This window comes from Pristis pectinata, chromosome 22 (assembly GCF_009764475.1).
Source record: "Pristis pectinata isolate sPriPec2 chromosome 22, sPriPec2.1.pri, whole genome shotgun sequence".
NCBI lineage: Eukaryota > Metazoa > Chordata > Chondrichthyes > Rhinopristiformes > Pristidae > Pristis > Pristis pectinata.
Window position 1 is genome coordinate 2,177,512 of NC_067426.1, and position 17,513 is coordinate 2,195,024.

Genomic DNA, 17,513 nt, shown 5'->3' on the forward strand with positions numbered 1-17,513 from the left:
CGTTCACTTCTATGACACCTTACTCCTGAAACAGACGGTAGGTTCTCAATTCTGTCATGGGAATTTCAGAGGAAAATTATCAAGGAAGTGCTCAAAGCATCCTTGAAGAATCTGCATCATCCCCGCCTAGTCCCGCGTGTTCCTGGCCCATGACTGCTTAAATTGGAGAAGGAATGTTTGGGAAGGTGGCGAGAGAACATTGAGGCCGTGCATAGGATGCACACAGTCGTGAGTATTGGCGGGAAGAGCACAGCGACGCACAAACTACCCACTGCCTGGTCAACTTGGCCCAGCTGTGGAAGAGTCTGCAGTTCCCAAACTGGCCTCATCACCTCGGGACCCACAGAAATGAAATGGAAACAAGTCTTCTTCCATCTGAGAAACTGCCTAACAAGGAGCAGATCACCACATTGCATTAGAATGGAAACATCTTAACAATGAAGACTCACATGGGTATCTTTTTTGGTGGCTTAGTTCCTTCAGCTTTTGCAGCTCTGAAAAAAAAACGTTTAGTCTTTAGACTCCATTCAAAAAGGTTCAATTTGTTTTTTGACAGGATTGGAGATACATTTACCTTCAGCAGTTAAAGTATAACTGGAGGAAACCCCATCAGTACCAGTTACCACCACAGAGTATGTTCCCAAGTCCTGTTCTGCCGGGTCGAGCAGGATGAGTTTAGATCTGGAGAGTGAGAGAGAGATAGAGAGAGATAGAGAGAGACAGCGAGAGAGAGAGAGAGAGAGAGAGAGAGAGAGAGAGAGAGAGAGCGAGAGAGAGAGAGAGAGAAGGAGAGAGAGAGAGAGAGAGAGAGAGAGAGAGAGAGAGAGAGAGAGAGAGTGATTCCATGGTCAGTGTAAGCAGCTCTTGAAATTTGCACAGCTGCACCAGAATTATTGCATCCATAAGCATCGTCAGTCTGCTGGAGGAACTCAGCGGGTCGAGCAGCATCTGTGGGGGAAAAGGAATTGTTGATGTTTCAGGTTGAAACCCTGCTCGACCCACTGAGTTCCTCCAGAAGATTGTTTGCTGCTCCACATTTCAGCGTCTGCAGCCTCGTGTCTTCGTATCGCATCTCCTGGTGGGTACACTGTCCAAGAGGTGCAGAACAAGTTTTTAAATGTGTCTGTGTGCAACTAGCTGGACCAAAGCAAAGATTTGATTTTGAGGACACTAATTAAACAGTCTTGGGCTTTGGAGATAAAATCTACAAGGAGATTGGTTGATACGTTTATACGGTTCACTGTTTGTCACTGTGATTAGAAGCAAAATAAAGATTTTCTGTATTGACATTTTCCAGTTAAAATATGTCTTTTAAAAGAACATGCTTATAATTTGCAGAATTAATAATTAAAACAAATCCATTTTTTGCGCTTAGAAAGCCAATAACATGAAAAAAACTCAAAAAATATCTTTTTGGTTTAAAGTACAGGACATTAATATATTGTTGTCCAACCATGTGTTTTGAACTACATCACTTCCAATCTCAAAGCTCTCACTGTTAATACACTCACTGAAATCCCCAAAACTGACTACACCTTGTAATGAGTTGTTTATTATTAAGCAACATTTGCAATTTGGTGCCTCAATTATAATTCCACAGACAATTCAATCAATGGCCAATTACATTAACAGAATGCAGGGCTTATTAACCAGAACATGACCTCAAATAACTGCAGCAACTACGTTCAGGCAAGTTACATTTCTCACATTTGCGGGAACTTCACTTGTCAGAGCATTAAAGACAGAAGATGCTGGAAATCCTCAGCAGGACAGGCAGGAGTTGTGGAAAGGAATAGACTTAGCACTTAAGATTGACAATCTTTCTTATGAAGATCACTGTCCTGACATTGACTTTGCCTTTCTTTCCACAGCATGTTACTGGCCCTGTTTTTATTTCAGATTTTAAACACTTACAGTTTTTGCTTTCTTATGGTAAGAGGGTTAACTGCTTCTGAAATGGAAATTTAAACCACCTTCACCTGGGCTTCTCTTCCCTTTGTGAGTGCCTTACTGCAGCCATTTCCCTTTAGCTGAAGGGTGAGTGCTTTAACATTGGACACTTTCATTACAGTTGGGGATGGAAGCTCTTGGATTTAAGGATCTTTGTCTTGCAATCCTGACTGTGTTGGAAAATAATTTCAAAAAATTTCTGTCCACTCAGCAACTAGGAGCCTCTTTAAATTTCTCTTTTTTTTTCATTTCTTGTGCTAAAAATATTTAAAGCCAACAAGGATCACATGGTTAGATCAACACTGAGATGTAGACAGAAGGAAGCTGGAGGTATTCATTGCAAATGGAAGATGAAAACAGACTGGTTGCAAGTTCAACACTGCTGACCTCCGCAGTAGAACAATGAACATTGGACAATCCAGCACAGGAACAGGCCCTTCAGCCCACCATGCCTATGCTGACCATGGTGCCAATCAATACTTTGTTTTTCTTTGTTTTTCAGCCTGATGTTCAGGATTAATTCTGGTCATAACTAGTAGAGGTATTTCACACAAAGACCCAGTCCATATGTGAATGAAAACAACATGATCAGTTTAATCACCATTATTTATCTTGTTCCACCTCATTATTTAATGCTGACAGTTGTAGAATTCCCAAGATCCTTACCTGTCTTCTGTCGTTTCGATCCGGACTCTCTCAGGAGTGTCAATTTCCTGGTAATCTTTGGACCAAATGAACTTTGATGCATCAGCAACTTCAGGGCTCTGGAAAACCAGAAACACATTCCCATCTTCATCCACACCGGTCTCCAGCTCTGTGGTACCTGTGGAAAACAGCAGATGTCTCTCAGGCTGCATTTGGCATCGCTTCTTGGCTTGGCGGCAGCAACAAATAATCCAGTGGAATTTTGAAATCCGGGTAAACATTGCTGGAAGTCAGGTAGTGAGAGAAATCAGCAAACCTGGTCTGGTTTCTGCACAGACAGGGTCAGATGGCAATGAAGGTGCACCAGCTCCCGCAGAGTTCAGTGCAGACACACGGAAAATGTAGGTTTTCCCTTCTTTCAGGTCAGAAACCTTAATGGGATTAAACAAAAACATTTCATTTTAACCTCTTCTCACATGGGGACCTTTTGCATCTTCTCCTGCCTCTTCACCTGGTAATTATTAACAGTGTCAGCACCACTGAAACCCTTACTTCACCCGGTGATATTCTCCAAGGAACTAAACTGCAGAATTTTCTTTTTATTCACTTTTTGAGCCATCAGTGTCACCGGCCAGTCCAGAATTTATTGTCTAATTTGTGCCTAATTTGCTCACCATGATGTTCCATGTAACCAACAAAAAAGTAAATGTGATAATATCTGGGTTTCCAAAAGGCATTTGATAAAGTTCTCCATAATCAGTTTGTCACCATGACTGAAGCCCCTAGAATACGAGAGGCTGTGACAGCACAAGTAAAAATACGCTAAGTAACAGGAAACAGAAATGGGAAAAGTTCTAGAAACAATAAGCAAAAAGTTACTTTTCAGACTGCCGAGCTGGAGAAATCCAGGCACCCTGCTCTTTTAAATATATATTAAAGACTTCACAATTACATACATATACATTTCACCAAATTCAGTGAAGGGTAAAATGCCTTTGCATTAGAACTTAAAACATAACCCTTTGGCCCAATCTGTCTGCGCCAACCATGATGCCAATATAAACTCATCCCATCTATCTGTATATTGTCTGTATCCCTCCATTGCCTGTCTAAATGCCTTTTAACTGTTGTTATTGTATCTGCCTCCACCACCTCCCCTGGTAGCCCGTTCCAGACACCCACCACTCTCACACATCTCCTTTAAACTCTCCCCCTCTCACCTTAAACCTCTGCCCTCTAGTATTTAACATTTCCACCCTGGGTAGAAGACACTGACTGTCTACTCTATCTATGCCTCTCACAATTTTATAAACTTCTTTCAGATCACTCGTCAGCCTCGAACACTCCAGATTTGGCCAACCTCCTCCTTATAGCTAATACACTCCAATCTAGGCAACATCCTGATGAACCTCTCCTGCACCCTCTCCAAAGTCTCCACATCCTTCCTATTGTGGGGTGACCAGAACTGCACACAGTACTCCAAATGCGGCCAAACTAAAGTTTTCTACAGCTGCAGCATGATTTCTTGACTTTTATACTCAACGCCATGACCAAAGAAGGAAGTATGCCATACGCCTTCTTCACCAGCCTATCTTTTTGTGTTGCCACTTTCAGGGAGCTATGGACTTGTACCCCAAGATCCCTCTGTACATCAGTACTCCTGAGGATCCTGTCCTTTACTGTACACCTTCCTCTTACATTTGACCTCCCAAAGTGCAACACCTCACACTTGCTCAGATGAAACTCCATCTGCCATTTCTCTGTCGACATTTTCACCTGATCTGTATCCTGCTGAATCCTTTGACAACCTTCCTCACTATCCACAATTCCACCAATTTTTGTGTCATCTGCAAACTAATCAGACCACCTACATTTTCATCCAGATCATTTAGTGAGGTAACAAACAACAGAGGTCCCAGCACTGATCCTTGTGGAACCACCTCTGGATTTGCCACCTCTGCCACCTCTGCCCAGCTGCACAAGAGTAACTGGAGGAGACCTTGCAAAATTATTGTGAACCGGGGCTTATTGACAACAGCTGCCCTTGAAGTGAGGAAGGGGCTAAGGTGTGTGGTTATTACAAAAGGGAACAGAAAGTAAAATCATAAGCCAGAAATGCAGCTGAGAGCCACAGAAGGAAGTCACTGTTCAACTGTCAGTGCAGTGTAGGGGGTGAGCACCTGGTCGAGAGAGCTGACTGGGTTCCACTGTCCTCACTGGGGAGTTGTGGTGTTTGAATTACTCTCCTCCCCCATGAGAAAACACCTGATCTTAGCCTCCTCTCTCTCCATTGTGGTGGGTTCTGGGGGAGTGAATTTATATCCTAACGATCCAAGGAACTCTAGTAGAGTTCACTAGTAAACTTCAAAATCATACCATGCTCAGACTAAAAATTCATTGCTTGGCATTTTTAGTTGAATTTGAAGAACATTTGCAAACCCGCATGTGTGTGCTAGGTGTTGGCTTTTCACTTAGGGCTGTCCACTCTCCTCCATCTGTCTCACACATCTCAAGGAGATAGCCCGTGACGCAGTCCTTCCCCATGTAGAGTGGAGGCTGCCACTGAAGTAAGAGAGAGGTGCTGCGAACCTCAGTGAACGCCACGTCGAACGGTGGCCCTGCCGGAGGTAATGAAAAATTCACTGTCAGCCTTTAGAGCAAGTTAACATCTAAAGTAAATCAGCAGGGCAGAAGTGGATAAGTTATAAACCAAGTCATCAGAAGGTCTGCTTATTAACAACACCAACTTCCAATCACACAACAGTTTTAACATACCAAGCATCCTAAACTACTTCACAAGAATGTTTATAACAAAAATTGGCATCAAGATATGGAGCTGGTGGGCTGAAGGTTGATGGCAAAGGACTGGCCCCAGGGGTAGACTTTAAGTGATGTCTTAAATTAGGAAGGAGAGGAAGAAAGATTTCGGGAGGGACTTCCGGAACTTAGAGCTTTGGTAGCCAGAGGCAAGGCCGCCAGTGTCAGAGTGATTAAATTTGAGGATAAAGGAGAGTCCAGAATTAGCACAGATACTTGTTACATCCCAAGAACGAGCACCTCAGCTCATTTGGTTCTTCTAAGCTAGAGGTCAGTGATAGTGTCATATTCAGTAGAGTTCGAAATAAATCCACACATTATGAGTGAAATTTGAGCACAGGCTTAATCACAAATAGAACAAGTTTCTTATCCTTTTCATAAGAAAAGAAACACAAACTTCTTTTCATAAAGAGGATGAAGTAGTGAGAGGATTTGGCAATTAAAATAATCCCCCAAACTGGAACACTTCTTCCACGGGCAGTGGAAAGGGGGTTGTGTTAGCCAATGAGAGGTTGAAATTGAGTCTAGGAAAGAGAGGCAGGAGACTTACCAGGCTGTGGCATGGTCCACTGCTCACATTTAAATTGATCGCTGACTGCCGATGGTCGTCCAACACCAGCCCAGTTCATGGCAAAGGCACGGAACTCATAGTAACAACCTTCTGTTAAGTTCTCGATCTACAGAGGAAAGAAACATCAAATGTGAGCTTTGCCCCCATTCAGGAGGGAATGTGGTTGTGGTTGTGAGCATGACCCACAATCCGCTGCACTGAGGACAGAAAATAACAGAAATATGGGCACCATGGTGGAGCAATGATCAGATATTGGATGAGGAATCCAACAGCCTGGACTAAAATCCCAGAGACCTGAGTTCAAGTCCCACAATGGCAGTTATGGAATTTAAGTTCTGTTAATCCAAAAAAAATCTCTAACCGATATGACTACAAAACCACTGGATTGTAGTAAACTCCCTTCTCGGTCTGGGCTCAAGTCAGGAGTGTGATGGAAGATTCTCCACTTGTCTGGGTGAGTGCAGCTTCAACAACACTCAAGAAGTTTGACATCACACTTGATAGTCACCCATCCACAGCCCTTCACTCACTCCACCACCAGCACACCGTAGCAGCAGTTTGTACCATCTACAGGGTGACTCCTTAGACTCCTTCCAAACCCACCACCTCTACCAGCTAGAAGAACAAGCATATGGGAACACCATCACTTGGAAGTTGTCCTCCAAGCCACACACCATCCTGACTTGGAACTATATCGCCGTTCCTTCACCATCACTGGGTCAAGATCCTGGAACTCCCTCCCTGACAGCACTGTGGGTGTAACCACACTTCAAGGATTGTAGTGGTTCAAGAAGGCAGCTCACCACCACCTTCTCAAAGACATTAAATTAAACACTGGCTCAGCTTGCGAAGCCCACATTCCTTGAATGAATAAACAAAAGGTCCTTCAGGAGAGGAAATCTGTTGCCCTCATGGCCTGGCCTAGTTGTGACTCCAGACCCAAGGTGATTGACTCTGAAAGGGCTACTCAATTTGAAGGCAACTAGGAACAGGCAATACTTTGAAAATGATACCCAGATCTGAAAAAAACGTATGTTCTGTTTTACTGACAGATTACAGGAATCTGAAATCCTGTGGTTTTGGGCTCCTTCAGATCTTCCTTTTCTTTTCAATCTGTTGAAACAATGTGACAGAGTTTTGCACCGAGTTTGGAAGTGATGTTGTTCAATCCTAAACCAGCTCTTAAAACACTAGCGCCTCTACTTCCTCAGGAGGCTAAAGATACTTGCATGTCCCCTTTGACCCTCACCAACTTTTATCGATGTATTGTAGAAAGCATTCTATCTGGATGGCAACTGCTCTGCCCGAGACGGCAAGAAACTACAGAGAGTTGTGGACACAGCTCAGCGCATTACAGAAACCAGCCTCCCCTCCATGGACTCTGTCTACACTTCTCTCTGCCTTGGTAAAACAGCCAACATAATCAAAGACCCCACCCACCCCAGATATTCTCTCTTCTCCCCCCCTCCCATTGGGCAGAAGATACAAAAGCCTGCAAGCACGTACCACCAGGCTCAAGGGCAGCTTCTATCCTGCTGTTATAAGACGATTGAATGGTTCCCTTGTACAATAAGATGGATTCTTGACCTCACAATCTACCTTGTTATGACCTTGCACCTTATTGTCTGCCTGCACTGCACTTTCTCTGTAGCTGTAACACTTTATTCTGCATTCTGTTATTGTTTTTCTTTGTACTACCTCAATGCACTGATGTGGTGAAATGATCTGTATGGATGGCATGCAAAACAAAGTTTTTCACTGCACCTCAGTACTTGTGACAATAATAAACCAATTTACCAATTTACCAAATCAAAACAAAGGAGTAATGAAGGAATGAGCGGCCAGTTGTCTGTGGCTGGGTGGAAGACTGTTTCACAAGGTACGATTTTGAACAGGCAATGGCTGGCGTTTAAAGAAACAATACATGATTTACAAAAAGATAAACTCCTTTAAGGCAAAAGCCCAACAGATAAAGTGGTCCCTCTGTGGCTGACAGGCAAAATTAAACATAGTAATAAGTCAAAGGAAGAGGCTTATAACATTGACAGAAATGGCACGATCTGGGGATTGGGAGCACTTTAGACTTCAGCAAAGGAGGACTGATAAAGAGTGGGAAGTTAGGAGGTAAGAGTGAACAGACTGTAGCATTTTTTATAGGTATATACAAAGGAAAAGACCAGAGAGGGCATTCTGGTCTTTTACAGACAGGGATGGGAGAGTTTGTAATGGGGATAAAAAAGATGGCAGAAAAGTTAAACAAATGCATAATGTTTTCTTCATGGAAGAAGAAACTACTGGAAATAGCAGAGAACTGAGGGTGTAACCAGAATGGAGGAACTAGTGATGGTAAAAACACTACTGGTGTAGTTGGTGCTGATGCTTTTCCTCCTGAGTTTGGGAAGAGGAGGCGATGGAGACAACGGATGAACTGGTTCTTATCTTCAATATTCTAAGGCTTCTGGATGGGTTCCTGCGGACTGGAAGGGAGCAAACACGACCCCTCTGGGAGAAAGAACAGGGAACTATTGGCGTGTTAACCTAACAAGTGGTGGGAAAAGTGCTGGAATCTGTAATGAAGGATGAAATTATGGAAAACTTAGAAAAGAATCATAGGATTGAACAGAGTCAGATATGTGAAAAGAACATCATGTTTGACGTCTCTGGGAGGTTCTTGAGGATGTGAGTGTATTTGGATGTTCAGAAGGCTAGAGCAACAGGATAATACACAGACGTTGACAATGTGACAGAAAGCCATGGATGGGAATAAATGGGTCTTTCTCTTGAAAATCAAACAAAACTTCATAAAGAGTCGTAGAGCTGTACAGCACGGTCAAAGGCCCTTTAGCCCACACGCGTCCATGCCAACCAAGATGTATTTTCAAGCTAATCCCCTTTCCCAACACTTGGCCCGTATCCTTCTAAACACTTGTCATCCATATACCTGTCCACATACTTCTTAAATGTATCTAATGTACCTGCCTCACCCACTCCCTCTGGCAGCTGGTTCTATACATCTACCACCCACTGCGTAAAAAAGTTGTCCCATAGGTTCTTATTAAACCTCTCACCTCTAACTATGTCCTCTAGTTTTCCATTCCCCAACTCTGGAAAAAAGACTGCTCACCATATCTCTGCCCCTCATGATTTTATACACCTCTATGAGATCACCCCTCAGTCTCCTACGCTCCAAGGAATAAAGTCCCAGCCTGTCCAACCTCTCCCCATAACTCAGTCCCTTGAGTCCTGGCGACATCCTTGTAAATCTCTTTTGCACTCTTTCCAGGTTAATTACATCCTTCAAACTTCAAACAACTTGGCTAAGAAGACCAAATGTCATTACTAAAGATATAAAACCAAGTAGGATTGTGCATAGAAGGAGGATGTAAGAGGTTTCAAGGTCTAGAGACAACCTAAATAAGAAGATGGTCGATGGAATATAATGTGGGGAAATGTGAGATCATCTACTTTGGCGCACAAGTTAGAAAAGCAGCCTATTTTTTAAGTGGTGGTAGACTGGTAAATGTTACTGTTCAAATGGACCTGCTTAACCTTGTACACAAGTCACTGAAAACGAACGAACAGGTCCAGCGAGCAATTAAAAGAGGAACACAGCAGTAAAAATGGACGCAAGAGACTGCAGACGCTGGAATCTGGAGCAACACACAATCTGCTGGAGGGACGCAGCAGTCGAGCAGCATCTGTGGGGAAAGGAAATGTCTACGTTTTGGGACAAGACCTATTTGGGGTTTTGACCTGAAATGTTAACATTTCCTCTGCCCCTACAGATGCTGCTCGATCTACTGAGTTCCACCAGCAGATTGTTCATTGCTGCAGGTGTAAAAATGTTTTACATGGCTTTGATGAAGTCACACCTGGAGTGTGGTCCACAGTTTTGGTCTCCTTACCTCCAGATGGATGTACTTGTCATAGACAGAGTGCAGCAGAGATTCACCAGACTGGGTTCTGGGATGGCAGGATTGCCTTCTGGGGAGAGTGACTAGACTGGGACTGCTTCCTCTAGAGTTTATAGAAAGGGAAGAGATCTCATCAACATTTTCAGAACTCCTGCAGGCTCTACAGACTGGAAGCAGGGAGGATGTTTGCTACTGATGTTTGGGGCCAGGAGCCACAGTCTCCAAATCAGGGGAAGTCTCTCTAGGACTGAGATGAGGGGGAATTTCTTCACTTAGAGGGTAGTGAAATTTCGCAATTCTCTACCCCAAAGCAGGTAGTGCTGCTGCCTCACAGTGCCAGAGAGCCAAGTTCAATCCTGACCTCCGGCACTGTCTGTGTGGTGTTACGGACTCAGTGAAAGTCCCTTTAAGATAGAGAGTGTGTGTGTATGTGTGTGTGGGGCGTGCTTACGTCAATAGAAGATAAAGGACGTAATGACGTTGTTGAAGAAGTCAGAAGAAGAAGGAGAGAGAGAGAGAAGGGAGAGAGACACCAGCCTGCTTGTTTTCTCTATCGATGGATGAGAAACAATAACTGTGTTTGCCATAGAAATCCATGTATGGAAGTTGGAAGTAATCCGGTGGAGTTCACTTTGTTGCTGACCTGTAGAAGGAAGCAGGTATTTGTGTGTGGACGACCACGGTTCGGATGCTTTTCGGGGTGAGGAAGTCACTACTGAGTAAACACTGAAGTGTCGTTTGGGTTCCATCGTGGAACATTTGGATTTCGTATTTACTCTCTCTATGTTCTCTACATCTACGTCTTATCTTCAGACAACGGTGGTTGTTGAAGAAGCCCTTGCTCATGTTTCACCTTATGGCTTGCGGAACTGAACTTTAAGAACCATTCCGGAACTGGGAGTTTTGGACTTTGTCACACACACACACGAAGAGTTTAGTTTTTGGGTTAACGTTCGAGGTTTAACATTTTTGGATTCTAACATACTAACATTTTTATTTTTATTTTACGTATTATCATAAGTAGTGATTAATAAAATAGTTTTTAACACTGAATTATGCTCAGTGTGTTTCTTTTGTTGCTGGTTCGTGACAAAATTGGGGGCTCATCCGGGATAGTTCCCAAGGTAAACGAGATTCGTCCGGGATCCAATCCAAAGATATTTTAGGGAGGTCTGATAAATTCTTTTTAATTGGCTTGTGTGTGTGGAAACCAGCAGCAATGGATATTAAGGCATTTTTGGAGTGACCAACCCAAAAGGGATTGGAGGTGGCGAAAAAGGATGATCTGATAAAGATTGCTACAAGGTTAAACCTTACAGAAGTAAAGCAGTCTATGAGAAAGGCAGATATTCAGAGACTGATAGCTGGCCATTATGTGGAAAAGAAGGTGTTTGAGAAGGAAGTGTTAAAACAGTTTCCTGGCAGTGAAATAGCAATTTCTGAGGCACAGGTGCAGCTGGCAAAGATAGAGGCTGAACGAGAGCAAACCCAGTTAAAGATAGAGGCTGAACGAGAGCAAACCCAGTTAAAGATAGAGGCTGAACGAGAGGAAAAGAGATTAGAGGCCGAACAAAAGAAATTAGAGACTGAACAAAAGATAACTCAGATGAAGATAGAGGCTGATCTAGCAGTGAAGCAGATGGAATTGAAGAGGATGGAGCTGGATAGTGAGGAGAAGGAGAAACAGAGACAGCATGAGTTACAAATGAAGCGAAAGAGTTTGGAATTTGATTCTGATGATGGTTTTTCAGCCAGCAGGGAGGTTCAATTAGTCCCTCTGTTTGAGGAAGATCTGGTTGATCAGTATTTCCAACATTTTGAAAAGGTTGCTGTGAGTTCAAACTGGCCAAGGAAAGGATGGGCTCTTATGGTACAGAGTGTGATTAAAGGTAAAGCTCAAAAAGCTTATTCTGCTTTGTCTGCTGAGGATGCAGCTGATTATACCAAGGTAAAACAAGCTATATTGAAGGCCTATGAATTGGTACCTGAAGCTTAAAGACAAAAATTTAGAGACTTGAGGAAATCTGCAGATCAGACTTATATGGAATTTGCCAACGGAAAGAGAATACGTTTTGAACGATGGTACATGGCTAAAAATGTAGATGGGGATTTTGATAAATTGAAAGAATTGATACTGGTGGAGGACTTTAAAAGATGTGTTCCAGCTGAATTAACAACATATTTAAATGAAAAGGCAGTGGAAACTTTACAAGAAACTGCTAGGTTGGCAGATGATTATGCTTTAGCCCATAAATCCAAATGGGGACAACCTAAAACCTTTCAAAAGAGTTACAAGGACAATCTAGGTAAACTGGAGATTAAATTGGGAGGTAATCAAAAAGGAAAGGATGAAAAGAAGCCAGGGTTGGAGAAACCTGTTGAGCGTACTTGTTATCACTGTAAGAAACCTGGCCATGTGATATCTAATTGTGCCCTTTTGAAGAAAAGGAAGGAAGCTGTGCCCAATGCTGGCTTTCAGGCAATTAAAAATCAAAAAGGTTTAGGAGATGCTGTTAAAGATCAGTCCTTGCAAGAGGGAAAAGCGGAAAAGTTGGAGGAGGTGAGAAGGGAATTCCATTCTTATGTATCAGAGGGTTTTGTTTCACTGAATGATGAGTCACCCCAGGTGCCAGTGAAAATTCTTAGAGATACTGGGGCTAGTCAATCTCTCTTGCTGGACAGTGTTTTAAATTTGCGTGAAGAAAGTGACACTGGTGAGGTAAATCTAATACGAGGCGTTACAGATGACACCATATCTGTCCCTTTACACAGGGTGATTTTAAAGTCAAAGTTCGTAGAAGGACCAGTCGAGATAGGGATAAGACCTAGGTTACCAGTGGAAGGAGTTTCTTTGTTATTGGGAAATGACCTTGCAGATGGAGAAATTGTTCCTGTGGTATGGTTAACGACCAAACCAAGGATTGATGAGTATGAGAATGATCCAGATGTTTACCCATCATGTGCGGTGACTCGAGCTAGAGCTAAAGAATTAGCCAAGACAAACAGTCCGATGCAGTCTGATGTGGTTCCTTGTGACAGTCCTAAACAGGAAGAAAATTATGATGCCTTATCTGAGACTTTTCTGTCTTCACTGGAGGATCAACATCCTTATAGTGAGCCTGAATTTAAAGATTGGTCTTTGTCGAGGAAGGATTTTATGGTGGAACAGACAAAGGACCCTGAGTTGACAGAATTGAAGGAAAAAGCACTCTCATGTGAGGAGATTGAAAAAGTGCCAATTGGATATTATGTCAAAAATGGAGTGTTAATGAGGAAATGGAGACCTCCTCATGTTCCTGTTACTGAGGAATGGGAAGTTAGTCATCAAGTTGTTGTTCCAAAAGTTTATAGGGATGAAATTTTAAACCTGGCCCACAGTATGCCGTTGGGTGGTCATTTTGGTGTGAATAAAACTGTAGGGAAGATCTTGAAACAATTCTATTGGCCTGGTTTGAGAAAAGATGTGGTGATGTTTTGTCGAACCTGCCACACATGTCAGATGGTAGGTAAACCAAATCAAAAACCCCCTGTGGCTCCATTGAAACCAATTCCTGCTTTTGGTGAGCCCTTTTCGAAGGTGATTGTGGACTGTGTTGGCCCATTACCAAAGTCTAAGACTGGAAATCAGTATTTGTTAACCATTATGTGTGCCACTTCTAGATTTCCAGAGGCAATACCCCTTAGAAATATTAAGGCCAAGACGGTGTCAAAGGCTCTTTTAAAATTTTTTACCTTGTTTGGTTTGCCAAAAGAAATCCAATCTGATCAAGGTAGTAATTTTATGTCAAATTTTTTTCAACAAATAGTCTATGAGCTGGGAACAAAGCAAATTGTATCATCTGCATATCACCCAGAATCTCAAGGAGCTCTGGAGAGATTTCATTCTACTGTTCAGGCAAAAGTTCAAGCAATATCTGAGTTCCCTATTCCCACAGGTACGAGGACTGTTAGAAGATTTTTGGGAATGGTTGGATATTACCGAAAGTTTTGTAAAAATTTTGCTGATATTGCTCTTCCCCTAACTAATCTTCTGAAGAAGGGAGTAAAGTTTGTTTGGACAGATTCTTGTCAAGAAGCATTTGAGAAGCTGAAAGCCATTTTATGCTACCATCCTGTGCTCAAAACACCTGACTTTGAAAAGCCATTTTCATTAGCAGTAGATGCCAGTGATGAAGCTGCAGGAGCTGTGTTGTTGCAGAAGGGTGACCTTGATGATATTGACCATCCTGTAGCTTACTTTTCAAAGAAATTTAATGGGCATCAAAAGAATTATTCCACCATAGAGAAAGAATTACTGTCGCTTGTTTTAGCCTTGCAACATTTCAGTGTATATGTTAGCACCGCTCAGAAACCATTGACTGTATATACAGATCATAACCCATTGGTGTTTCTGAGCCGAGTCAAAAACAAGAACAGAAGGCTGTTAAACTGGAGTTTAATTTTGCAAGAGTTTGATCTCATGATAACTCACATTAAAGGCAAAGATAATGTGATTGCTGATTGTCTTTCCCGATGTTAAATGGGAAACATGTATCTGTACTAATCTGATAGTCTGTAGTTGTGTAGCATGATAATTATTAACATTACTAACTGTATGCGCGGTTAAAATTTTCTTGGGAAAATTTTTTTTTAGGTGGGAGGTGTTACGGACTCAGTGAAAGTCCCTTTAAGATAGAGAGTGTGTGTGTATGTGTGTGTGGGGCATGCTTACGTCAATAGAAGATAAAGGACGTAATGACGTTGTTGAAGAAGTCAGAAGAAGAAGGAGAGAGAGAGAGAAGGGAGAGAGACACCAGCCTGCTAGTTTTCTCTATCGATGGATGAGAAACAATAACTGTGTTTGCCATAGAAATCCATGTATGGAAGTTGGAAGTAATCCGGTGGAGTTCACTTTGTTGCTGACCTGTAGAAGGAAACAGGTATTTGTGTGTGGACGACCACGGTTCGGATGCTTTTCGGGGTGAGGAAGTCACTACTGAGTAAACACTGAAGTGTCGTTTGGGTTCCATCGTGGAACATTTGGATTTCGTATTTACTCTCTCTGTTTCTCTACATCTACGTCTTATCTTCAGACAACGGTGGTTGTTGAGGAAGCCCTTGCTCATGTTTCACCTTATGGCTTGCGGAACTGAACTTTAAGAACCATTCCGGAACTGGGAGTTTTGGACTTTGCCACACACACACGAAGAGTTTAGTTTTTGGGTTAACGTTCGAGGTTTAACATTTTTGAATTCTAACATACTAACATTTTTATTTTTATTTTACGTATTATCATAAGTAGTGATTAATAAAATAGTTTTTAACACTGAATTATGCTCAGTGTGTTTCTTTTGTTGCTGGTCTGTGACAGTGGAGTTTGCATGTTCTCCCTGTGAGGGCGTGCGTTTCCCCTGGATGCTCCGGTTTCGTCCCACATCCTAAATCCTATGGGTTGGTAAGTTAATTTGCTGCTGTAAATTGTCCCTAATGTGCAGGCGATGGTAGAATCTGGGTGGAGCTGACGGGAATGTGGGGAGAATAAAAAATGGGATTAATGTAGGATTAATATAAAAGGGTGGTTGATGGTGAGTGTGGCCTGGTTCTGCGCTGTATCTTCCTACGACTCTATGGCTGTGGACGCTCACTCACTGAATTCATTCAAAACAGAGCTACATTTCAGGATATTAAGGAAATCAAGGGATATGTGGATGGTGCTGGAAAATCCCGGTGTAGTAGAAGATCAGCCATGAACTTGATGAATGGTGGAGCAGGTTTGAAGGTCCAGAGTGATTATTCCTACTCTTCATCCTTATCTTCTCTTCTGTGTGGAATCATCTATGCAAAGGTTTGAAGGGCCCATTTCCTGAGTTAGTTCTTGAATACCTGCATTGTTCCACAAAGTATTTCTCGTGCTCCTGTTAACAAGAATGAACGATTCCCCCTGCATTTCCCACTCCCGTTCTGTTAGCTCACCTTCTGTCCCTGAGTTTGGAATAGCAAGCAGACCTTAACCTTGTGCAGTTTCTGATGACCTAGCTTTCAAAGCACTTTGTGTAAATCCACATTCCGCAGTCACATGGCATGGACTATTGGTGTATCACATCCAACACAAGCATGTAATCATGTCTAAGAAAGGATTTCTATTCTTTAATGAAATGCGAATTGAGTTGAATTGGAACTTAACATGGAATTTTACAGGTAGATTTCTGTTAACATGTAACTAATGTTCATAAATCTCCTTCATATCCACCTATTTTATTAAAGTTGTCATTCAGGGATGAGTAGAGAAACCTGTCTGAAATATCAACTTAATAACTTTTCCATAACGAACTTAGTCTGCAAAGACTGCAAATTACGTGTAAACCCTCAGTCTTACCTTGTAGACCCTGGTCTTTATGGGTTTGATATTAACTTCATGCCACTCAGCAACCGCTGCATTACAGCAATCCAGGAAATATCCCAAAACATCGGCTTCAATCGGGAACTTGGGTTTCTTCCAGGAAATAACCATTTCAGTCTTTCCAGAGCTCAGCTGTGTCAGGCCATAAGGAGCAGATGGAAGAACTGGGAAGGAAAATATTAAAAAAACAAATTCATCCAGACTGTTTTCCCAGAACTTAAAGTTTGACCTCGCAGTGATCCTGTCCTTACAACCTCCATGGATGGCCAAAGTCTCTTCACCCTCTTGGTAACATTTTACATTCTTCAATACCTCCTGAAATTAGGAGCAACAAACAATCTGCTGGAGGATCTCAGTGGGTCGAGCAGCATCTGTATGCAGGAAGGAATTGTCGGCATTTTGGGTCAAAACCCTGCATCAGGACCCAAAATATGGACAATTCCGTTCCCCCCACAGACGCTGCTCGACCCGCTGAGTTCCTCCAGCAGATTGTGTGTTGCTCCAGGTTCCAGCATCTGCAGTCTCTGCCTGAAATTAACTTTTTTGACCCTGTATTCATTGAAAGCAGAGAGAAGGGTTGCCTGTTATGCCTGTATGCCTGTAAGCATACTGTAAGCAGTTATGCCTGTATATCTGAGCCCTCGTGAAGTAGGTGGTGTTGGACAACCCTCACTGAGCCCGTGGCCAGTGACAAAGCTGTATTACAAGAGAATGAGAAAAAGCTACTCATTTTTACCCATTGAATAGAAATCTTGGATCAATGGAGATTTGTTTTGGAGCTACATTTATTCACATCAGCTTTTTTGTCCATCTCCAATCATCTTTGAGAAGGTGAGGGTGAATGTCCTCCCACAGTGCTGGTGGGGAGGGAGTTCCAGAGATTTAACAACAAAGAAGGAATGGCTGTGTTTCCAGGTCAGGGCGGAGTGTTACCTCACTGCTTCCATTTGCCTCCTGTTGAGGAATTAAGGTTATGGCTGTGGGAGGCAATCCCAGAACAGCCCTGATGGGGAACTGCTGTGGAATTGTAGGTGACACACAGTGCAGCCTCAGTGCTCAGGGTGGATGGGTGCTAACTAAACATCTACTTTACAGACACCAAGGACTGCAGGTGCTGGAATCTGGAGCAAAAACAACCTGCTGGAGGAACTCAATGGGTCGAGCAGCATCTGTGGAGGCAGAGGATGTTTCAGGTCGTGACCCTGCATTCTGATTTTAACCGCATCGAAACGTTGAC

The 17,513-nt window shown here is 42.7% G+C and overlaps 1 protein-coding gene across 1 annotated transcript in view; it reads right to left on the reverse strand.

Moving 5' to 3' along the window:
* myom3 (myomesin 3) overlaps positions 1-17,513 on the reverse strand; it is a 90,779-nt gene that overhangs the window by 35,262 nt on the left and 38,004 nt on the right. The window contains exons 15-21 of the mRNA XM_052036708.1: positions 16,253-16,440; positions 5,963-6,089; positions 5,035-5,213; positions 2,912-3,026; positions 2,617-2,773; positions 575-681; positions 450-494 (exon numbers count right to left, since the gene is read on the reverse strand). Coding sequence (XP_051892668.1) covers positions 450-494; positions 575-681; positions 2,617-2,773; positions 2,912-3,026; positions 5,035-5,213; positions 5,963-6,089; positions 16,253-16,440 — 918 coding nt within the window. The remainder of the gene's footprint in view (positions 1-449; positions 495-574; positions 682-2,616; positions 2,774-2,911; positions 3,027-5,034; positions 5,214-5,962; positions 6,090-16,252; positions 16,441-17,513) is intronic.